The sequence below is a fragment of the Podarcis tiliguerta genome, assembly GCF_965153285.1.
Source record: "Podarcis tiliguerta genome assembly, chromosome: 4".
NCBI lineage: Eukaryota > Metazoa > Chordata > Lepidosauria > Squamata > Lacertidae > Podarcis > Podarcis tiliguerta.
In genome coordinates, this window is record NC_139537.1 from 55447809 (window position 1) to 55472587 (window position 24779).

The 24779-nt window shown below is 46.0% G+C and overlaps 1 protein-coding gene across 1 annotated transcript in view; it reads left to right on the plus strand.

Annotated features, from left to right (window-relative positions):
- The first annotated feature begins 11478 nt into the window (after positions 1 to 11478).
- The window catches only part of LOC310676050 (amine oxidase [flavin-containing] B-like), a 60695-nt gene continuing 47394 nt past the window's right edge, over positions 11479 to 24779 (plus strand). The window contains exon 1 of the mRNA XM_083437364.1: positions 11479 to 11630. Coding sequence (XP_083293490.1) covers positions 11582 to 11630 — 49 coding nt within the window. The 5' untranslated portion in view covers positions 11479 to 11581. The remainder of the gene's footprint in view (positions 11631 to 24779) is intronic.

Consider the following 24779-nt stretch of genomic DNA (forward strand, 5'->3'; position numbering starts at 1 on the left):
AGTGCCTCTTTCCCTCCCTGGCAGTAAAAATAGAATCAAATACAACAGTGATAAATGAAATAACAACTTGCTCCCCCTTATATGACACCCAAAATTAGTTGCCTGAGGCAGCTCATTTTTCCTAACAGTAGGGCTGGCCCCAGTTGTGCTTAACTGGAGATATAGGTAAAGGGACCCCTGACCATTAGGTCCAGTTGTGACCGACTCTGGGGTTGCGGTGCTCATCTCACTTTATTGGCCGAGGGAGCCGGCGTACAGCTTCTGGGTCATGTGGCCAGCATGACTAAGCCGCTTCTGGTGAACCAGAGCAGAGCACGGAAACGCCGTTTACCTTCCCGCCAGAGCGGTACCTATTTACCTACTTGCACTTTGACGTGCTTTCGAACTGCTAAGTTGGCAGGAGCAGGGACTGAGCAACGGGAGCTCACCCTGTTGCAGGGATTCGAACCGCCGACCTTGTGATCGGCAAGTCCTAGGCTCTGTGGTTTAACCCACAGTGCCACCCGCGGCCCTGGAGATATAGGAAGCACCTTAAAGATGAAAAAGCAGCAGCATGGCCACTCAGATGTGCCCGTGGCCAAGGGCAGCCTGCTCATTAGGTTGTAGGAGGGGCAAATTGGCAAAGACTCCTTTAAAAGCAGCATTGGTTCTAATGGCTGGTGAGAGCTAAGGTTGAAACCAAACTTGTGTTGGAGTTCCCCAAGCATTAGACTTAGCAGCACTGCCTGTTAACAGGCTATACTAATACAGCAACTGGGCTGTAAGCTTATTGTGAGGTTGATTTTAAATGACCCAGTAAATAGCTTTCAAGCTGGCCCTTAAATCAGGGATCGGGAACCTGGGGCTCTCCAGGTATTGCTGGCTGCCACTTCTAACTGCCCAGGCAAGTATGGCCACTGGGTGGGGATGATAGGAGTGGCAGTCCAACAACATCTTGAGGGCCAAATGTACCCCATCCCTGGCTTATGCTCATTGATGACTGGGGTCTCCATTGACCTGGTTCAAAGCAACATATGCTGGAGAGTTGCAAGAGTCAGTCTTGGCTGTCCTCGTACATCAAGGGTGGACTTTGGCCTTTCAAGTTTCAGCAGCAGCACCATGTCAAAATTTGACACACTGCCCCCCTTTTGCCTCATGTTTGTTCCATTCACTACACCTAGATCATAGTTGTGATGCCCTGAAGCACCCCTAGGCTCAGCACCCAGTGTGGCAGAACCGGTTATGCTGTCCTATCTCTGCCTTTGTGTGCATTAGAGCTATTCTAGGAACTCCAGCCATTCTCTGATAAGATGGAAGAAAGGAAGGGGCTTGCATGGCAGGTGAGGAGGTGGAAATTGCATAGAGATATGTGGCATCTGCTGCTGTTGGGGTTTAGGTTGATGGTAGTGCAATGGGATGTAGTGTAACAATGTGGACATTGTTTTAACCACATCTGTGGCTGATGATGCCAAGGTTGGCAAAAAAAGTAACCCTCATCAGCCATAGATGTGGTTGGAACTGTATTCAGATTTTGGTGCATGATTATTATTTTTAAACTTTAGATCTATTCAATGTGTTTCCCCTCCTTCCTCACCTCTTCTGAGGGTATCTTGTTTCTTGCTATATGTATAATTAATCTCAAAAGTTAAAATTTCCGTACAGCTAACTCTCATACTTCTGAAACATCTTCCTTTATCTGCTAATTTCCTTAGACTTCTTTTCTATCTATTGCTCTCTTTCAAGGCTTCTTAAAAGTTTTATTTAATTAACCAGCAGGTGTCATGATTGACTAACATGGAGCATTTCTTTCAGAGCTAAAGGCTCTTCATCTCCAGTGATCAGTGCTTTGCTAGTCAAACCATGATTACAAAACCACACTGACCAAAAACAAAAAAAGAACCAACCTAAATGGGCAAGACTAAAACATTGTAACATCATAAATATGTAATCTCATGAAACAGGTACACTGTGAGTATGTAATAAATTGTTGCCTTTCAAACAGAGCAGCTATTGTAGCACAGGAGATTAAACAGCTTTTGAGTGAGTAAAAGTGCACTTCTGTGAGTCATAAACGCTCCAAAAGCAAAATGGCTTTTCCAAAATCTGTTGTTGCTTGGCCTTGCATGATGCTTGGCCTTCCTTGTATGATTGCAGGAGCTGCAAAAAGAGGGTTGGGAGTCTGTGCCCATTTTAATTAAGTGCTTTCTTATTTCTTTTGTATGGGTAAAAATTACTTTGACAAATACACACACACTTCCATAAGACTGGGTGGCTTACATTAAAAAGTTATAAGACAAAAAATAATTAAGCAACAGTCGATAAAAGGAGAATAAAAAGAGCAGCATAAAATCTTATCAAGTTACAAAGACTATGGAACTATAAAACTCCTTACTTGACACTGAAAAGTTGTCAACATAAGTACTAGCTGAGTCTGAAAAGGCTTCCCTTCCAGATACCATCTGCTTCACCTTGGGTGTTGGATGCACCCAGAGGAGGATATCCAAAGATAACACAGGGACAGGGTAGGACTTTGGGAATTTTTGGTAAGATGGCATCCTGAGTGAAGCCAAAATTTGGTGCTCCCAAATGGATCTTCTCAGTTATTGATCTTCTCAGTTTTGTGCCCCCTTGGCTCGGTGCCCTGTTTGGGGGAACCACCCACACAGCCCTAAATCCAGCACTGACAGGAAGCTGCCTTACGCTGAATCAAATCATTGGTCCACTTAGATCAGTATGGTGTATATTGACTTTCTGGCAGGGGTCTTTCTGAGCCCTATCTGGAGATGCTGGGGGGTGAAGCTGGGACCCTTCTGCATGCAAAACAGTTGTTCTTCCACTAAGCTACAGCCCTTGTCCACTGATGATAGGGGCACTCAAGGTGGGAGAAGACATTCCCTCACGTCACCAAGAACTCAAGGATTAACAAGTTAGCACCATCCCTTTAAACTATGCCTAGAAGCAGACCAGGAGTCAGTGGAGTTCTTTAAGAACCAGTGAAATGTGTTCTCAGTGGTCAGTCCAAACTTGGAGCCTACCAGCTGCATTTGAAACTAACTGAAGTTTGCAGGCAATTTTCAGAAGCAATTCCATGCACTCTATTTGTACTACGAATATAAGAAATGATTAGACTCAGTCTTAGAATGTATTTGCTATTCTATTTTCATACCATTATGATAGGTTTGTAGCATGTGTTGCATTATATATAAATATCAATACTTGTCATATATTTAAGAATAAACTAATGATTTAGAAATAAATGCAATAATTATGGCAGGGGAAACTCTGGAGTTGCTACGCTGCGGTTGCAGTATCTTTTCCAGGCAATACAAGCAAATTTTATGGGGTCTAAGTGCATGGTAGATAATAAGGAAATAAAATGGATTAAAAATGAAAACAAGAAGCAAAACTGAAAGGATGGTGAGTAAATCTATCTGACACCCAAGCCAATTACTGCATGAAGAAAAATGATATTGTTCATGCAGAAAACACAGAATCAGGATGGAAAATTCTGCTTTCTTTTTGTACGGAGGTTCTCATGGCTAGTCAAAGAAATAGACTTTTTTGCCACTGGACTTGTATTTTACTGGAAGGAAACTGGGCATATCGCACAAATGCATGAAAATATTCCTGCTAGTTGCTGTCACCATAGCAGGTCCCAATTTACTTGCAACGTATTTCACTTTCTGCATTTGCTTTCAGCGTATTTTACTTTCGGCGTATCTGAAGAAGTGTGCATGCACACAAAAGCTTATACCAAGAACAAACTTAGTTGGTCTCTAAGGTGCTACTGGACAATTGTTTTATTTTTTATATATATTTCATATTTCACAGTACAGCAATTGCAAATGGGAATACATACAATCCACCTTTAGGTGGTGCTAATGCATTGCTGAATATTGAAAGGAGACACCCCCCCCCCGCCTTTTTGTTCCTGCTTGCTGCTACAATGATGTCTCCCGGACCCGTTCTCTGTACAAAAAGGCTATTAGGACCCTTGCGTACTCATCCCGGCATTCTCACAGCCGTTTATCACTCTTAATGATAAACAATGTTTGCTGAGATAACACAATTGCCTAGAATATCATTTCAAGGATGCACCTTGAAGCATTTGGAACAAATGGAGCGTTTGAAGCGGCAAACTATTTAAATGATTAACACAGAGGAATGGAAACAAGAGTAATAAATAAAGGCATGAATGCTCTATCACTGCTACAGATAACAAATAGCTACTGTTCCTAGTTCTTTCTTCTTATATATGTTAACAGTTGAATATTTTCATTTGGCTACAATCATCCCCATAGATATAACGGCATCTGTCAATGGCACACATCTACAGTGGATTAATCTTGCTCAAGATTCCTAGTCTTCCAAAGCACCAGGAGGATGACGATGCTGGTTTGATACAAGAATGGTGTAACTATGGGTGGAAAACTGCACAAGACGAGAAGCTACCTAAGCTATGTTGCTGGTTTTATGGACCGGTGATATAGCTTTATTCAAGTGGTGAAGACACCAAGGGCCCCTCTGACCTTGTGTTTTTTGTGAGTGTATTCCACAACATGTCATTGATGCAATAACAGTGCTTTAGTGGTGGAATTAAACTTGATCGTCTACACATCGTTCCACTTTATTTATTGTTCTGTTGTGCTTCCAGGATGATACTGCATTGTTGCCACTAGGAGGGCACTCTTGTGCTGCAGTGCAATAAAAGCAGAAACTCCACCTGCCCCCCCCCCGAAAAAGTGACATGAAAAGTTAGAGGATTTCAGCAGGAAGTTGTAGGATATGAACAACTGCACACACAGAAGCAGTGTGTTCACCCTGGAACATTTTCAGGCATAAGCAGCATTGAAAGTGGGATCATAAACCTTCTAGAACGTTATCTCAGAAATTTATATTCCTTTGGACTCTGAGATTTTTTTGCTGGGTTATTTAAAAAGATGTTATTATGGACAGTGATCCTGAGCTAGAAATTAATTTGATCCCCCCCAGCAAAAATAGTAATTGCAAATACAAAAAACCCCTCACCTCCTTCTAGTTTTGCATGAATTAAAAATATTTGGTCTGTGGTTGCAATGATTAAATTAACCTGCTGTAGGAGAATCAACCTCATATATTTATGGGGAAATGGGTTCTCTTGCTGTGTAAGAATAACAAACGCAATGAATATATACAGCCCTATGCTGTATTTAGTTTGTTCTAAGTTACAATTTGGAATTTTTGGATTAATGTAAACTTTGAAAATAAAATAGTATATTTTTAAAAGGAGAGAAAAGGCAGGGTCATATATAACTACCTCAATACCATCATGAGCACAAATCATCCTGGATGTGTAGTAGTAGTAGTAGTAATATAATAATAATAATAATAATAATAATAATAATAATAATAATAAAAAAAAAATACAAGGGCCCCAAATGAAATTCTACACATGGGGACACTGTGGATTGATCTGTTAGGATACAGCTTCTGAATAAGATACACCAAAATGGTGTCTCAAATAATGAATGTGCATAGCCCTGGCAACGAAAAGCAATGGTTAATGCATAGCCCTAAGATCAAATATGAGTTATTATAAATGTATGACTATGTATATGAGTGTGCCTTAAACACACACACACACACACACACACACACTGGAGTAGTCCTGATCTGGGCTGAACCACAGTGCAGGTGATGGGGATTCACTTACCACCACTATCCCACTGCTGGTATCCTGCTGAAAATCTACTCTAAAGTTCCTCTTTGCCCCAGAGGAAATCTGCTATGGCTGCTAGTAGCAGGATCTCTCATAGGCCAAATAGTTTCAGGGTGTGGTGTGTGATTTTCACAATGATCACTGTTTAGGGGAAGGACTAAGAACCCATACTGCATGACTATTCCAGACCAGGACCTTAGGTGGCTGCTTTAAAAAACAACCACCACATAATAAACAAATGCCAAAATGTTGTTGTTTAATCGTTCAGTCGTGTCCGACCCTTCGTGACCCCATGGACCAGAGCACGCCAGGCACTCCTGTCTTCCACTGCCTCCCACAGTTTGGTCAAACTCATGCTGGTAGCTTCAAGAACACTCTCCAACCATCTCGTCCTCTGTCGTCCCCTTCACCTTGTGCCCGCCATCTTGCCCAATGTCACGGTCTTTTCCAGGGAGTCTTCTCTTCTCATGAGATGGCCAAAGTATTGGAGCCTCAGCTTCACGATCTGTCCTTCCAGTGAGAAATGCCAAAATACATTTAACATAAATTGTAGCCTGACTCTTAGAATAGTTTTGTGACATTGAATGAATCCAGGCACTGTGTAACCACGGTTAAAAGAAAACATTTGCCATTCCTCTGGTTGGGCTTCACTCTCTGTGTTTCTTTTTAAGGAACATTTACTAGTTCCTGCAAAATATGACATGTTCAAATTCAGCCCACCTTCCCGGCCATAGTCTGGAAGCTACACAGTTACCTTTATTTACTTACAGAATATTACTTCTAGTGGCCAATTAGTTCTTGACATTTTAGAAGACAAGAAGTAATTACTGTTATAATGAGCTTGGGGTATTTGAAATCACCAGGCAATATTCCAAATGACATTTTCTCCATCTTGGTTTGCAGCTGAAATAACCCTAAAGGCATACTTCTGAGCAAAATATATAATGCATTGGAGTAGTGTAGGGAAGCCCTTCAGAGACATAAAAAAGGAGAAAGTTCATAAAGAAAGAAACGTACTCAAAAGATATAGAGGTCTCTTGTCCTGTAAAATTATTCAAAAGATACCCTTTAACTTCAGTGTGAACAAGAAATGTGCAGGTTCCTGGAGCAGAGATTGCCGTCGCTATGCTCCTGCCCTGGTTTATCTGATGCTACATTTTGGTCCAGCCAAACCAAAGTACATGGTTTGTTTTGCTCTAGAAAAACAATGAGCTGCAACCAAGGTTTGTTCTGTGGCTTAGTGCAGTTGCAGCAGGACTAGAAGAGGAGAAAAGCAGCTATGATCTACTTTCCTGGAGACCGCATGCTTGCTCATTCATTTTGAGCCGTGGATTGGCCTAGCATTATGGGTGAGCTGGGCCAGAGACCTGGATCCCAAGATCTGGAGATCTGAGGACACTCACAGAAGGAAAGCCTCCACCTCTTCTTTCTCCCAGAAGCCTCTCCATTCTCCCATTGTTCAGGGGACTGCTTAGCTATCTGGGATTGCCCAAACATCATCCCTGCTCTCCCCACCCATAGTAAATGACATAGAAACAGAATTTTATGGAATGGAAAATCTGGCTTGCTATGATCTCTGTGAATTATTCTAGCAACTGCTCTATGCAGGCTCATTTAGAATAATGGATACAGCCAAACTGTACACAAATGCCTAGATAGCCAGTCATTCTTTTTAAAGATAATGCTACACTATTTAACATGCAGTAGTTGCTCAGAAAGATTAATAGCGAATGGCAGCCCTGTTGCATGTGCCAAAATCAACACGGGCAGCTATTCGACAGTAGATGGCTGATGCACCCCCTCTCTTCCTTTCAATCTTAGGAAGCATCATAAACATGCCAGACTGGGGACAGATGGATCAGCCTATTTCCAGCATGTGTCAGTTTTGCAGAAGTAATCATATGTCCATCCCATTTTCTGCTATTCTTTTTCCAAAAAAGAGACTACAGCAACAATTGTATTTAAATTGTACACATTTCCCCCCTAAAATATGCAGTTTTGTATGTTTATCCCTCTAAAGTATGCACTACCCCCTTATTAAGGAGCTGGAGTGAGCTTAGAGCTTAGAACTGCATCACCAAATTTGGAGTGAAATTCACAGAATAATCGGGTTCCAGCAAGGAATTGTGCGTTAGCTCAGTTCAGAAATGGAATGAAATTTTCCTCCATTCCTATGTCAGAGAAGCTAGGGTCACGACTACACGTATAGTGGTACCTTGGGTTACATACGCTTCAGGTTACATACGCTTCAGGTTACAGATTCTGCTAACCCAGAAATAGTAATGCGGGTTAAGAACTTTGCTTCAGGATGAGAACAGAAATCTTGGATTAAACAGAGTATTTTGTGGTTTTGAATGTTTAGGAAACACAGAATGTCAAATAGGGAAAGCATAATTGAAAGAATTGGCTGAAGAGCAGCAAATTGTTCAGCACAGTCACCTGTCTGAGCATGGCTTACCAATGTCTGAAGTTAATAGGATTGTGTGGCACTTGGACTCGTGTACTTGCTAAGGGGGGAAAGGGAAGTTGGAGTGCACTATTAAACAGCCATTTTAGCAGGCTGAGGAGCACTGCTCTTAAAACAGCTGCTTAGACTGCAGTCAATTTTTAAAGGGGTGAATCTAAACAGTTTCAATCTCTGGCATCTCCAGTTAAAAAGGGACTAGGTTGCAGGTGATCAGAGTGGACTGTAGCTCAAAGACAGAGAACATGCTTTGCATCCAAAATGCATCTCTGGGTAGGCTTAGGAAAGACTCCTGTCTGAAATCCTGGAGCACCACAGTCGGGGCTTGCCCACACCTCTGTTTGCCCTGCTGCTTCCCCTCGGGAAAACCTGCAGTTTGACACTGAATTGGACCAAATGGCACTTGGGTTTCCTGCAGATTTCCATTTGTTCCAATTTAGTGGGGAAGAGCATGTTTTCCAGGAGAAAGGTGTGAGGCAAACACAAAACCCTTGGACCCATGGCTAGAAAGCATGGGACTAGCAGACAACTGGAAGTACAGATGATCCCTTTGGGTAGACTATTCTGAACTAGATGGACCATTGTCTGACTTGGTATAAAGCAACTTCTTATGGGCCAATGGTCTGATTTGATTTAAGGCACTTACTGCATTCATACCTTCCTCAAAATTGTCTTGTCACAGTAGTAGTTACAGGAACCAGGCCTTATTGGTAGTGGCACACTCCCTGTGGAACACCCTCCCATCAGATATCAACGAAATAAACAACTAGCTATCTTTTAGAAGACATCTGAAGGCAGCCCTGTTTAGGGAAGCTTTTAATGTTTGATGCATTACTGTATTTTAATATTTTGTTGGAAGCTGCCCAGAGTGGCTGGGGAAGCCCGGCCACATGGGTGGGGTATAAATAATAAATTATTATTATTATTATTATTATTATTATTATTATTATTATTATTATTGGCAATACTGGGCTAGATGAGCAAATACTCCCTGAGCTGCTTTAAGGAAGCTTCTCCCTGCTCTCTCTTTCTTCTCCAAGAGGACCTGAGTAAGCAGCACACTGCTCATAAGGTGGTCTGCTTGACTCCAGCAAATCTTACAAGATATGGACACCCCATAAAGATATTCTCAAGCGTGATCTAAAATCTCATCTTATCTCCTCATAATAATGAGCATGTGGCACCGATTGGCCATCTGCAGAGTGCCCTGTCCTGATACCTGCCCCATTGTTTTGCTTGGGTCCTGCTCAACATGCTCCTGCTTGGGTTGACAGGAGTAGCGACTCCCTCTTCTGCCAGGCAGCAGACATGGGTGGTTCTGGCAAAAGAGCATCTGTATCTTGACAATGTAATGTCAGCCACAGCCCTGGGGATGGATGCTGCGGATTAGATTGTTGCTAAGCACCCAAGCCAGCCTGATAGCAATGCCGGTCTGCAGCCTGTTAATACCCTACAGATCTGGAAGTGATTTCTAGTTGAAAAACAGTCTTGTTTGAGCAGGATCATTTCATGCAGGTGGAATGAATGGGAAAGGGAGGAGAAGGGTGCTTTGTTCTTTTTCCCCTGAGTCTAACCAGATGCAAATATCACTGAAGCAGGCTTCTGGTGGCACTGAAGTAAGGTCACTTTGCTAGCCAGATCACTACATGATCAAAGTCTTATTCAGACACTCTTCCAAACTATATAGAAATAGTACACATAATCACAATTCGTGGTCACAGTGAGGATTCTAAGTGCATTCAGCTTATGAAGATCCCCCCCTTTGGATCTTTCCCTTAACGTGGGGAGGTTGTGCATGGAACCTGAAGGGAATGACTTTTGGGGAATGTGACCAACCTAGTCCTTCCACATGCTATTTCCATGATGTTTTAAAAATACAGTGGACGCTTGGGTTGCAAACGTGATCCGTGCATGAGGCACGTTCAAAACCCACAGTGTTCGCAACCCGCAGCGCCGCATCTGCACACGCACATGTCACGATTCGTGCTTCTGCGCATGCGCAAAGTGCGATTTAGCGTTTCTGTTCATGAGTGAGTGCCGAATCCCGGAAGTAACCCGTTCTGGTACTTTCGGGTTCGGTGAGGTGCGCAACCTGAAAATGCACAACCTGAAGCATCTGTAACCCAAGGTATGGCTGTACCTGAGCAGGACTGGCATCTCCCACTGCGAACTCAGTTTGACCATTGTGCCTTGAAAGCTTATGGATCAGGGTCAGCATGTCCCGTTTCCCCGCTTGGTGGAATAAGCCATGGAAGTAAAGAAGTTGGGGTGGGTGGGTGATAACAGTTTTCCACAGGTCTGAAAGTCGGGATTAAACCCTGTGGAGGCTCCTAGGCAGTAAAATCTCTGGGGGCCCTCACAAATTGTCTCCTAATACATTTTTTATTTTACCAACCAACAATTTTAATAAACCAATTTTACTACACAAAAGAAACAGTATTTATTTTGTTCCATTGTTGAGGGGCCCCTAAAAGGAATGGGGCCCATAAACCGGTGCCTACTCTGCTTATTTGGTAATCTGGGTTGGGCTTTTTAACAGCTGTGCATGATACCTTTAAAACTAACACATTAAATTGGAGGAATAAGTTATGTTACTATTATTACATATATATATGTAATAATAGTAACATATATATATATAATAATTCTGTTATTCTCCTTTGTTTTTTCCCCCCTTCTTACTACCAAGTGTTTGACTGTAACATATTATGTATTGATGATACGCTAAAACAGAAAAGCAAATAAACATTAAAAAAACAACAACTAACTAACACATTCAGGCTGTAGTCCTCTAAGAGTGCCATCCCCATGGAATTTAGTGGGACTTACTTCTGAGTGTGACATCAACCAACACTAGAAAGTGTGACAGCAGGGACCCCTCCTAAACCAAGGTGAGACACTTTTCAGTTGAGATAGGTGCTAGGCGCTTAAACAGCTGCTGTGCTTTCCCGCCCACACCTTTGCAAGGGAGAGAAGGATGGGAAGAAAACCAGAACTACCTGTCCCTTCTCTTGTGTCCTTAAACAGTTGCCTCCTGGTCCCACACATATATGACCTTATTGCCCCTGCCTACATGACCTCCTTGGCCACAGGCCGCCCCCCAGACCAGGGGCTACCTGTCCCCACTGCCAATAAAGGTGGCACCTGTTTAATGGCCCTGGCTCTTGCTCAGGGGCAAGAAGCTGCTGCCTCCTTGCTGTCTCTTTCTTGGCCAGAGAGAGTCGACCAAGGGTGAGCTCCGTGGAGAGCCTGTGCTCCATCAGCCGCCTTGGCAGGAGGAAGGCAGGGGGCGGGGCTCCCCTTCAGGCCGAACGAAGGGGCGGCGCCGAGCTAGCGCTGTTGCTCCTGCTGCCGCCGCCGGCTGGCAATTGTTCCAGGAGCCTCGGCGGCCGCCAGAAAGAACAGCCAGCCAGCCGACGGGCAGAGAGAAGGTGGCCACCATGAGCAGCCAGAAGTGCGATGTGGTCGTGATCGGGGCAGGCATCTCAGGTCAGTGGCGGGGCGAGCGCGAAAGCATCTACGCGCCGGAGGGAGAAGGGGCGTGCGCCTCGCTCGGGCCGTGCCAGGGTTGTCCCCAATCCAGTCGCTGGGCTATACTGGGTTAAACTGGCTGGGAAACACTAATATCCCTCGCAGAGACTGGCGAAGCTGCCGGGTGCCCCGTCCCCGCCAGAACGCAGAAGACTTTGCTCTTTTCTCCGAATGGTTGGATAACGCGCTCTTGCGCAGCAGCCGCCCGGGCAGCCTGTTCCATATCAAACGAGGGGCGCCGGCTGCTCCTTGGAGTCTCCCCCCGTTCCCCGACTGCTTTTTCTCACCAGAGACGATCTGTCTGGTTCCCTCAACAAGGATGTCTGCAGGCTGGGGATATCCTAGCCTCGCTTAATGCCGGTGGCACCTTATTTTGGCAGAAGCCCTCCCAAGGCCGTGCCCATAATTTCATGTTTTGTTTTGTGGTACCCAGATGCGTGTCATCTTAGATCCAAAGGGGTCATTGGCAAGGAAGGCTGACTGTCTTGCCCCAGACCCTGATGTGGAAGCACCAAATAAGCGCCTTGGAACGCTTTCCCTGGGCTCCTTTGGGAGCCTTTAATTAATTAAAGATGATAATTAATTGCATGGTTAGAGTGAAGATCTGGCCAGACGGGAGACTTTTTGAGGCAGGTCCCTGTTGTGCCTTTGTTTATTAGCTCCACTGGAGCTAGTGGATCCATTCTGGTTGCCACCACTAGTAACATGACCCAGTTAAATTGCCACTCTTTGTACCCGCAGTAACATCAGTAGTAGCAAGAGATGGTGATGATGAGATCAAAAGAGGCAAGCAGAAGGAGCAGTGAGAAAAGTGCCTCCATGCTACTTCCATAATTCTGTTTTCCTCTTCTCTTAAAGGGAAGCACTAGAGTGAGGAAGAAAAGACTTATTGAAGGGAAAGGATGGAGATATGCCTTTAAGGCATTTCTCCATCCTTTAAGGAGGGAATGAGGCTTTAAGGAGGGAATGAGGCTTAAAACTTACACACTGTTAAGGGGTAGGGAAAAAATGGATTGCTGCCTGCTCTTACCTTTACAGAATATTTTTGGGGGGCTGAGATGTTCCTGCCTAAAAACTGTAGATTAGGGTGGGGCAGCAATCTGAAGTGAAGCAAGGTCTTTTTCTAGGTCAGTCACAGTGCAATCATCTACATGCCTACTCAGAAGTTAATCCCACTAAGTTAAAGTGAATTTATTCCCAGCTAAGGGTTCCACCTGGAAGTAGGTCCCATCAAACTCAGTGGTGCTCACGTCTAAGTAGACATGCATAGTACTGCACTGGTAGTGTCACAGTCTTATTACATTTCCAATCTTATCTCCATCTGTTACAGTAGAGGATGTCTGCTTTTTTAAAAGCAAAAAAATTGTTAGGTTCCCCCCCACCCAATATTCTGAGAGCTTTTGCTTTTGGATCTGTTTTATACACTACTAACCTACCTGCTGGAAATGGTGACAGTTTGCTGATTTGCCTCTGTGTTAGGCTTATATTATTATTTCAGATTAGGGTTTGTTACTTTGTAGTCTGCATGATGATGTGCTATAAAACTCCAAGGAACCTGCTTACCTAACATCATGCATTTACTGTTCTCTAAACTCATTTTATGACAGTTTCTGTGGCTCTAACAGGTCCATGACAGGTCAAAACTCAACAGGTGCAACTTTCCCCAGGTGAGATATGCAGTGGTGGAGAGGAAGGCCTTTCAAATATCTGCTATGCAGCTGGTAAAAGACATAGGCCATTTGTCATAAAAATGGCCTTTCTTTCTCCAGATATTTTATTGCCTATTTGAGCTAAATGCTGTCTACGTACGTAAGCAAAGAGTTGCCTTCTCTTTCTGCCTCTAATATCAGCAGTCACCAAGTCAGAACTTTTAAATAAAAGCTTGGCACTTCTGTGGCAAAATCTCCTCAGAAACTTTGTCTACCATTACCGCTCTTTCAAATCTTCCGTATTTCACTTTTGGCATAAATCCTGACTATCAAAGCAACAGGTTACCACCTATAACACCTAGCACTTTTTTGAAAGCACAAACCCTTTTATTATATTGACTGAAGGAGGCTAGAGGTTTGATATATGGGTCGTGAGGGTTAATGAGCAACATCCGACAAAAAAGTCTTTGAAGTTAAGATTTGCAATTTCAGATTTACATGCTCCTACAATGTTCCAGCAGATGCTAAGAGAACAAAAGGATCATTTTTGAAGGTGAATGACAAAGTATAGCATGCACTTTTCAGTTCAGTCAGCAGCTCTGCTTAGTAGTATCAGGTGCATGTCTGACACTTCAACCCTTGTCCCCCTTTAATTCCTCCTTTGGCTGCATTGCACACCATTAATTCAAAGCACATTAAAAATACATGCTTACCCCCAATGAATCCTCAGAACTGTAATTTACCCCACACAGAGCAACAATTCCCAGCGCCCTTAACAAGCTACTGTTCCAAGGATTACTTTTTTGAGGGGGGTGGGGATAATGTGCTTTTAAGGCCTGCTGGTGTATGCATCATTTATGCTCTGAAGACCTGCCTGAGGCAGTAGCAGGCAGGATGTTTGGAGGTGATGGGAATGGCTTGAAAGGGTTAAATGTATATTGGAGGCTTAAAACCTTTAGGTTTGATTAAAGTGTATTGGGGCAACTTTTCTTTTCTCACTGTTTTCATAGAATGGCCATTTAGACCAGCCCCCTGCAATGCATAAATCTTTTGCTCATGACCCTGAGATTAAGAGTCTCATGCTCTACTGACTGAGCTATGGGAAGTGATGAGGAATACAGGAAACATGGATGCATGAGCTGTTGAAAAGGTTTAGTTGGGCGACTGCACCACAATCTTACTTCAACTTAAATTGTATTTGTAGTTGTTGAACCAGCTGCCATGCATCCAGACAGCAAGAACAAGCTAGCCGTGTGCTCATATCCTGATATGCCTTTAAGGGAAGGATGTTTACTCACTGAACCGAGGCAAAAAGAAAAAGTCCAGGAAGTTTTCAGTAGATGGTAATCATTCACATCATTCTTTGTGAAGAGTAACTGCTGGACTGTTGTGAAAGAGATTGAAAAGTGTGTGTTTTTCCTCAGAGATTAGGTACATTCTTCTTTTTGGCGATCACTCGTAGCCGAGTAAGATTGTCTTCCATAATCACGGTTTTAACAATGAGTGCGTAGGTGGCAATGGAGGCCAGTTCTAGATCCACACATCCTTCCACAATGGGGCCATTGGTTACCGGGCGGGAGTTGATCACGGTGTGGATTTGCCAAGCGTGCCTTCCTCTTAGCACGTTTCTCCCTTGTGTCCTGAGTTTGAGTGTCTTCAAAGCTCATGACACCTTTGGTAAAGGCTGTTCTCCAATTGGAGTGCTTGCAGGCCAGTATTTCCCAGTTGTTGGTGTTTATACTACATTTTTTTAGATTTGCCTTGAGAGAGTCTTTAAACCTCTTTTGTTGACCACCAACATTATGCTTTCCATTTTTAAGTTTAGAATAGAGTAGTTGCTTTGGAAGACGATCATCAGGCATCCGCACAACATGACCAGTCCAACGAAACTGATGTTGAAGAATCATTGCTTCAACACTGGTGATCTTTGCTTCATCCAGTACACTGATATTAGTTTGCCTGTCTTCCCAAGAGATGTCCCAACCATCCTAAATATCTTCACAGAAGCTTATGAAAAGCTTGGTCTGTCGCTCAGCATCCAAAAAACCAAAGTGCTGCACCAACAAGTACAAAATAACTCCTCTGCAGCACCACAAATCCAACTCAATGGTGTAACGTTGGAAAATGTCGATCACTTCTCCTACCTAGGCAGTTATCATTCCACAAGGGTCAACACTGATGCCAAAATCCATCATTGCCTGAGCTCTGTGAGTGCAGCTTTCTCCCGACTGAAGCGCAGAGTGTTTGAGGACCGGGACATTCACAGGGAAACCAAAACGCTTGTTTACAAAGCTATTGTACTACCAACTTTACTGTATGCCTATGAAACATGGATCACTTACAAATGCCATCTCCAGCTTCTCAAAATTAGGTACATATTTCTTCCCAGTATAAGGGACCTACCGTATTTTTCGCCCTATAAGACGCAATTTTTCCCCTCCAAAAATGAAGGGGAAATGTGTGTGCGTCTTATGGGGCGAATGCAGGCTTTCGCTGAAGCCTGGAGAGCAAGAGGGGTCGGTGCGCACCAACCCCTCTCGCTCTCCAGACTTCAGGAGAGCCGCAGCGCCAGCCCCACAAGGTCGGGGGACAGCAGGGAGGCGGAACGCCGCCATCCCGCTGTCTCCCTATGTGGTTTAGAGGCTGACGGCGGGGAGATGCGTGCTTCTCCCCGCTGCCTGCCCCGCAAGCTCCGGGGACAGTGAGGAGGCGCGGCGCGTATTCCCCCTGTCCCCGGACCTGACGTGAAGGCTGGCGGCGGGGAGAAAAGCGCTTCTCCCCGCTGCCTGCCCCGCAAGCTCCGGGGACAGGGGGGAGGCGCGGCGCGTCTTCCCCCTGTCCCCGGACCTGACATGAAGGCTGGCGGCGGGGAGAAGAGCGCTTCTCCCCGCTGCCTGCCCCGCAAACTCCGGGGACAGGGGGGAGGCGCGGCGCGTCTTCCCCCTGTCCCCGGACCTGACGTGAAGGCTGGCGGCGGGGAGAAGAGTGCTTCTCCCCGCTGCCTGCCCCGCAAGCTCCGGGGACAGGGGGGAGGCGCGGCGCGTCTTCCCCCTGTCCCCGGACCTGACGTGAAGGCTGGCGGCGGGGAGAAGAGCGCTTCTCCCCGTTGCCTGCCCCGCAAGCTCCGGGGACAGGGGGGAGGCGCGGCGCGTCTTCCCCCTGTCCCCGGACCTGACGTGAAGGCTGGCGGCGGGGAGAAGAGCGCTTCTCCCCGCTGCCTGCCCCGCAAGCTCCGGGGACAGGGGGGAGGCGCGGCGCGTCTTCCCCCTGTCCCCGGACCTGACGTGAAGGCTGGCGGCGGGGAGAAGAGCGCTTCTCCCCGCTGCCTGCCCCGCAAGCTCCGGGGACAGGGGGGAGGCGCGGCGCGTCTTCCCCCTGTCCCCGGACCTGATGTGAAGGCTGGCGGCGGGGAGAAGAGCGCTTCTCCCCGCTGCCTGCCCCGCAAGCTCCGGGGACAGGGGGGAGGCGCGGCGCGTCTTCCCCCTGTCCCCGGACCTGACGTGAAGGCTGGCGGCGGGGAGAAGAGTGTTTGCAGGGCAGCGGCTGAAGAAGGAGCCAAAAGGGGTTTCTTGTTTCTTGTGTGTGTGATTCTTGTGGCTGATTAGCTGATTTCCCTGGTCAAAGGTCAGAGGGGGCAGGGTTTCTGTTGAGGCAGGTGATTAGCTGTGGGAGGAGCTTATCAGTGTTTGCAGGGCAGCGGCTGAAGAAGGAGCCAAAAGGGGTTTCTTGTTTCTTGTGTGTGTGATTCTTGTGGCTGATTAGCTGATTTCCCTGGTCAAAGGTCAGAGGGGGCAGGGTTTCTGTTGAGGCAGGTGATTAGCTGTGGGAGGAGCTTATCAGTGTTTGCAGGGCAGCGGCTGAAGAAGGAGCCAAAAGGGGTTTCTTGTTTCTTGTGTGTGTGATTCTTGTGGCTGATTAGCTGATTTCCCTGGTCAAAGGTCAGAGGGGGCAGGGTTTCTGTTGAGGCAGGTGATTAGCTGTGGGAGGAGCTTATCAGTGTTTGCAGGGCAGCGGCTGAAGAAGGAGCCAAAAGGGGTTTCTTGTTTCTTGTGTGTGTGATTCTTGTGGCTGATTAGCTGATTTCCCTGGTCAAAGGTCAGAGGGGGCAGGGTTTCTGTTGAGGCAGGTGATTAGCTGTGGGAGGAGCTTATCAGTGTTTGCAGGGCAGCGGCTGAAGAAGGAGCCAAAAGGGGTTTCTTGTTTCTTGTGTGTGTGATTCTTGTGGCTGATTAGCTGATTTCCCTGGTCAAAGGTCAGAGGGGGCAGGGTTTCTGTTGAGGCAGGTGATTAGCTGTGGGAGGAGCTTATCAGTGTTTGCAGGGCAGCGGCTGAAGAAGGAGCCAAAAGGGGTTTCTTGTTTCTTGTGTGTGTGATTCTTGTGGCTGATTAGCTGATTTCCCTGGTCAAAGGTCAGAGGGGGCAGGGTTTCTGTTGAGGCAGGTGATTAGCTGTGGGAGGAGCTTATCAGTGTTTGCAGGGCAGCGGCTGAAGAAGGAGCCAAAAGGGGTTTCTTGTTTCTTGTGTGTGTGATTCTTGTGGCTGATTAGCTGATTTCCCTGGTCAAAGGTCAGAGGGGGCAGGGTTTCTGTTGAGGCAGGTGATTAGCTGTGGGAGGAGCTTATCAGTGTTTGCAGGGCAGCGGCGCGCGCCTATCGGCGCGCGCAGTTTGAACCATCTTTTAGATTTAGGGGAGCTAGTCTCAAGCCCAAAGACACATTCTCAAGATGGAGGGGGAGGGAACAGCTGCAGTCGCCTGCGGTTCCTGCGCAATGTTTGCCATCTTGCCAAAGGTTGCAGGCAGCTTTACGTGCAGCAATTGCATGTTGATTGCCCTCCTAAAAGACAAAGTCCAGCAACTGGAGGAACGTGTAGCTACGCTCCAAAGAATTAGAGAGCTGGAGCTCTTCTTGGAAGCAACAGAGCACACCGTCTCCACCAAGGAGGAGACAGGGGACTCCCCTGAGAAGGAGGCTAGTTCACCAACACAGGAGCCCGATATGTGGAGAAACGTGACTCAAAGAAGTAGGAGGCCCAGGGTTCGCTCTGATTGTCTAGAAATACACAATCGCTTTGAGGTCCTCTCCCCTAGCATGGAAGACGAAGAGCAGACTCCATTTGAGGATCTCTCCCTCATTACAGTCGATCACGTATATGAAGATGAGCAGCAAAGTCAGTCCTCAGGGAATGTGCAGGCGACCTTGGAACGGACCGCTCACGGAAGAACCCTGACCAAACCTAAGAGAAGGCGTGTAGTGGTGATAGGGGATTCCCTACTGAGGGGAACAGAAGCAGTGATCTGTGGGCCTGACAAGATGTCTCGGGAAGTGTGCTGTCTCCCCGGGGCTAAGATCCAAGATGTAACTGAACGACTGCAAGGAATCATAAAACCCACTGACAAATACCCCTTCCTCTTGGTTCATGTGGGAACCAATGACACTGCAAGCAATAGCCTCCAGAAGATCAAAAGAGACTACGAGGCTCTGGGCAGGAAATTGAAGCAATTAAATGCACAAATCGTCATCTCATCTGTCCTCCCAGTTGAACGACGTGGCCCAGGGAGAGAGAGGAAAATAGTGGAAGTAAACAGCTGGCTTCGCAAATGGTGTAAACAGGAACGGTTTGGATTCTTAGATCACGGACTGCAGTTTCTTGAGGATGGACTTCTGGCAAGCGATGGGCTGCACCTCACAACGGTTGGGAGGAATGTTTTTGCCAAAAAACTAAGAAACCTCATCAGGAGGGCTTTAAACTGACTAATGTGGGGGAGGGAGACAGTGCTCCTGAAGGTAGGAGTCTATTAATTGATGAAGATGATCATCCAAATGTCATAGACCAAATGGAGCAAACAGCAAGCAGACCTAGTGGTGGGAGGAAAAAATCCTTAAATAAGAGACACGGGGGAATGACTAATGGACTTCAATGTCTGTACACTAATGCACAAAGCATGGGAAATAAACAAGATGAGCTTGAGCTCTTGGTACAGCAAACTAAATATGACATAATAGGCATCACTGAAACCTGGTGGGATAAGTCCCACGATTGGAATGTAAAAATGGAGGGATACAATCTATTTCAGAGAAACAGACCAGACAAGAAAGGAGGAGGAGTGGCGTTATATGTCAGGGATGCGTATACCTGTGAAGAGATCCAAGATTTAGAACCTCAAAGCCAAAGTGAGAGCATTTGGGTCAAAATTAAGGGAGAGAAGAATAATAGTGACCTCATTGTGGGAGTTTACTATAGATCCCCAAGCCAAACGGAGGACATAGATGATGCCTTCCTGGAACAGATGGCCAAGCATGCAAAAGGAAGGGAGATAGTAGTAATGGGGGACTTCAATTACCCAGATATTTGTTGGAGGTCAAACTCAGCCAAGAGCATAAGGTCAAACAGATTCCTCACTGGCCTTGCAGACAACTTCATTGTCCAGAAAGTGGGAGAAGCAACAAGAGGAACAGCCATTTTAGATCTGGTCCTAACCAATGTCGATGACCTGGTTAATGGGGTAGAAGTGGAAGGATCATTAGGCGCAAGTGATCATGCTCTTCTGAAGTTTACTATACAACGGAAAGGAGCAGCCAAGCATACTAGGACTCAATTTCTTGACTTTAAGAAAGCCGACTTCATAAAACTTAGGGAAGTGCTGGGTGAGATCCCATGGACAGTAATACTAAAAGGAAAGGGAGTTCATGATGGCTGGGAGTTTGTTAAGAGGGAGATAGTAAAAGCACAACTTCAGGCAATACCAATGAGACGGAAACATGGAAGGTGCCTAAAGAAGCCAGGGTGGCTATCTAAAGAACTTTTAACTGAGTTAAGATTAAAAAAGGATGTGTACAAAAAATGGAAAAGGGGGGAAACCACCAAAGAGGAATTCAAACAAATAGCCAGCACGTGTAGACACAAAGTCAGAAAAGCTAAAGCACAGAATGAACTCAGGCTTGCTAGAGAGGTTAAAAGCAACAAAAAAGGCTTCTATGGGTATGTTCGTAGCAAAAGGAAGAACAAAGAAACAGTGGGGTCACTCAGAGGAGAAGATGGTGAAATGCAAACAGGGGACACAGAAAGGGCTGAACTCCTCAATGCCTTCTTTGCCTCAGTCTTCTCCGATAAAGAAAACAATGCCCGACCTGAAGAATTTGGAGGAAATGATTCAGCAGAGGAAACACAGCCCAGAATAACTAAGGAGATAGTACAAGAATACTTGGCTAGTTTAGATGTATTCAAGTCTCCAGGGCCAGATGAACTGCATCCAAGAGTATTAAAAGAACTGGCAGATGTGATCTCAGAACCACTGGCAGTCATCTTTGAGAATTCCTGGAGAACAGGCGAAGTCCCGGCAGACTGGAGGAGGGCAAATGTTGTCCCTATTTTCAAAAAGGGGAAAAGAGAGGACCCAAATAATTACCGCCCAGTCAGTCTAACATCAATACCAGGGAAGATTCTGGAGCAGATCATTAAGCAAACAATCTGTGAGCACCTAGAAAGGAATGCTGTGATCACCAATAGTCAGCATGGATTTCTGAAAAATAAGTCATGTCAGACTAACCTGATCTCATTTTTTGACAGAATTACAAGCCTGGTAGATGAAGGGAACGCAGTGGATGTAGTCTACCTTGATTTCAGCAAGGCATTTGACAAGGTGCCCCATGATATTCTTGTAAAGAAGCTGGTAAAATGCGGTCTTGACTATGCTACCACTCAGTGGATTTGTAACTGGCTGACTGACCGGACCCAAAGGGTGCTCATCAATGGTTCCTCTTCATCCTGGAGAAGAGTGACTAGTGGGGTGCCACAGGGTTCTGTCTTGGGCCCGGTCTTATTCAACATCTTTATCAACGACTTGGATGATGGACTCAAGGGCATCCTGATCAAATTTGCAGATGACACCAAACTGGGAGGGGTGGCTAACACCCCAGAAGACAGGATCACACTTCAAAACGACCTTGACAGATTAGAGAACTGGGCCAAAACAAACAAGATGAATTTTAACAGGGAGAAATGCAAAGTATTGCACTTGGGCAAAAAAAATGAGAGGCACAAATACAAGATGGGTGACACCTGGCTTGAGAGCAGTACATGTGAAAAGGATCTAGGAGTCTTGGTTGACCACAAACTTAACATGAGCCAACAGTGTGACGCGGCGGCTAAAAAAGCCAATGCAATTCTGGGCTGCATCAATAGGAGTATAGCATCTAGATCAAGGGAAGTTATAGTGCCACTGTATTCTGCTCTGGTCAGACCTCACCTGGAGTACTGTGTCCAGTTCTGGGCACCACAGTTCAAGAAGGACACTGACAAACTAGAACGTGTACAGAGGAGGGCAACCAAAATGGTCAAAGGCCTGGAAACAATGCCTTATGAGGATCGGCTAAGGGAGCTGGGCATGTTTAGCCTGGAGAAGAGGAGGTTAAGGGGTGATATGATAGCCATGTTCAAATATATAAAAGGATGTCACATAGAGGAGGGAGAAAGGTTGTTTTCTGCTGCTCCAGAGAAGCGGACACGGAGCAATGGATACAAACTACAAGAAAGAAGATTCCACCTAAACATTAGGAAGAACTTCCTGACAGTAAGAGCTGTTCGACAGTGGAATTTGCTGCCAAGGAGTGTGGTGGAGTCTCCTTCTTTGGAGGTCTTTAAGCAGAGGCTTGACAACCATATGTCAGGAGTGCTCTGATGGTGTTTCCTGCTTGGCAGGGGGTTGGACTCGATGACCCTTGTGGTCTCTTCCAACTCTATGATTCTATGATTCTATGATTCTATGATTAAGCTCCGGGGACAGCTGGGAGGCGCGGCGCGTCTTCCCGCTGTCCCCGGACCTGTTCTGCATGCAGGCGGTGGGGAGAAGAGCGCTTCTCCCCGCTGCCTGCCCGCAAGCTTCGGGGACAGCTGGGAGGCGCGGCGCGTCTTCCCGCTGTCCCCGGACCTGTTCTGCATGCAGGCGGTGGGGAGAAGAGCGCTTCTCCCCGCTGCCTGCCCGCAAGCTCCGGGGACAGCTGGGAGGCGCGGCACGTCTTCCCGCTGTCCCCGGACCTGTTCTGCATGCAGGCAGTGGGGAGAAGAGCGCTTCTCCCCGCTGCCTGCCCCACAAGCTCCGGGGACAGCTGGGAGGCGCGGCGCGTCTTCCCCCTGTCCCCGGACCTGACGTGAAGGCTGGCGGCGGGGAGAAAAGCGCTTCTCCCCGCTGCCTGCCCCACAAGCTCCCGGGACAGTGGGGAGGCGCAGCGAGTCTTCCCCCTGTCCCCGGACCTGATGTGAAGGCTGGCGGTGGGGAGAAAAGCGCTTCTCCCCGCTCCTGGCCCCACAAGCGCCTGAGGGGGAAATAAAATTTTTTTTCTTTATTTCCCCCCCAAAAAACATGGTGCGTCCTATGGGCCGGTGCGTCCTATGGGGCGAAAAATACGGTAATGTTTTGACTTTGGCTATTCCAAAAATAATGTGAGGGGAAAAAACATTTTCTAAGCAAATTGTCCCTTTGGCTCAGGGCATACAGATTCCCAGGCATGAATATCATCAGATGTCTTTTATCATTCAGTGTGGGAAGAGGAACTTAGCATTTAACTTTCCTAAATCCCTTTTGTAGTGTAATATATATTTTGGAAAGTAGATGTATCTGACTCTAATGCTGACATTTTTCTCTCAAAGAATGGACTTAATAAGCTTCAGTCACCAGAAGCATGCTGGGCAACTCTGTCATTATTCAAACCATTTAAATTTAAGACTGATTTCGGGTTTTAAACTCAAAGCTTCAGGTAACCTTAAACGTACTTAATACAGCAAATAGGACCTTGCACAATGTTGAAAGTGGCTTTGTGTTCTGCCCAAACATCCTCACAGTGTTATCAGTTGGTGCTGTTAGGTGACTGCAAGGTAGCCAGGAAACATGTTTGAAGGACCTACGAAGGACCTGTACTTAAATGTGTGGAGAGAAGCCATGGTTCCCTGCCCATTTCCAGGTTTAGCCTTCTTTCAAAAGTAGAGTTCAGTTCATGGCTATGGCTGCAGCCTGATAGTGAGAGGCAACTTTCCAGTTATTGCTGGCCTCCAACTCCCATCAGCCTCAGCCAAGAGGCCGGAATGTTCTGAGCTGCAGTCCGAGTAATATCTGGAGGGCATCAGCTTGAGGAAGGCTGATGTGAGCTGTGAAACTCATTTGTGTACTCAGTGGTGGGTGGGTTTGTTCAAATAGCACCAACTCTGTTCACAGGAGAGCACTTCTCTAATTCATGAACCTCCCAATATATTCATAGACCACAGCCTGCCTTCCTTCCTTCTGGAAAGAAAACTGGATATAATTGGGTGAGATGTCCCACCACCACTAATTAGTCTTTAAATATTATAACAGGGCAGTTAGAATCATAGAGTTGGAAGAGACCACAAGGGCCATCGAGTCCAACCCCCTGCCAAGCAGGAAACACCATCAGAGCGCTCCTGACATATGGCTGTCAAGCCTCTGCTTAAAGGCCTCCAAAGAAGGAGACTCCATCACACTCCTTGGCAGCAAATTCCACTGTCGAACAGCTCTTACTGCCAGGAAGTTCTTCCTAATGTTTAGGTGGAATCTTCTTTCTTGTAGTTTGGATCCATTGCTCCGTGTCCGCTTCTCTGGAGCAGCAGAAAACAACCTTTCTCCCTCCTCTATGTGACATCCTTTTATATATTTGAACATGGCTATCATATCACCGCTTAACCTCCTCTTCTCCAGGCTAAACATGCCCAGCTCCCTTAGCCGTTCCTCATAAGGCATCGTTTCCAGGCCTTTGACCATTTTGGTTGCCCTCCTCTGGACACGTTCCAGTTTGTCAGTGTCCTTCTTGAACTGTGGTGCCCAGAACTGGACACAGTACTCCAGGTGAGGTCTGACCAGAGCAGAATACAGTGGCACTATTACTTCCCTTGATCCCTTGATCAGTTGCATTCTTATCATCTTATTGGGCCATGAATATAAATTTTTCAGTGATCTGAGACAGAATTTAAACAGCACACCAGGAACTGAGAGAGACAGAGTAATGTCTGATTTCTGTTTCAATCCAAGGCTGCAGCTATGGGGGAAGGAAGGCCCTCTTGGGGTGTTAATGTTGCGAACCCCTCCATTGTAGGCTCAGGTTGTATATATGTGTAAATAAGCCATGTATCCTTAAAAACACCACAGTGCACATAGAACACTGTTTTTCCAGAGTTCCCAACTACTGCATGACTTTAGTTAAACACAGAGATAATTTAGAACCCCAAAACCATCTGTCAAAATTAGAAAAATGAAATGAAGAATCAAAGGCGTGTGAAACTGTTCAGTTGAGCAATTTCAGTGCTACCTTATTAACAGAATTTTGCTGACTGACAGTGAGTAAGAACAAAGATCAAAGTATCTGATGCCAAGTTCAATATCTCAGCTGAAACCCAGTAATCAGATTGTTTATATTATGCAGACTGCTCTAATGATCCCAATGCTATTAAA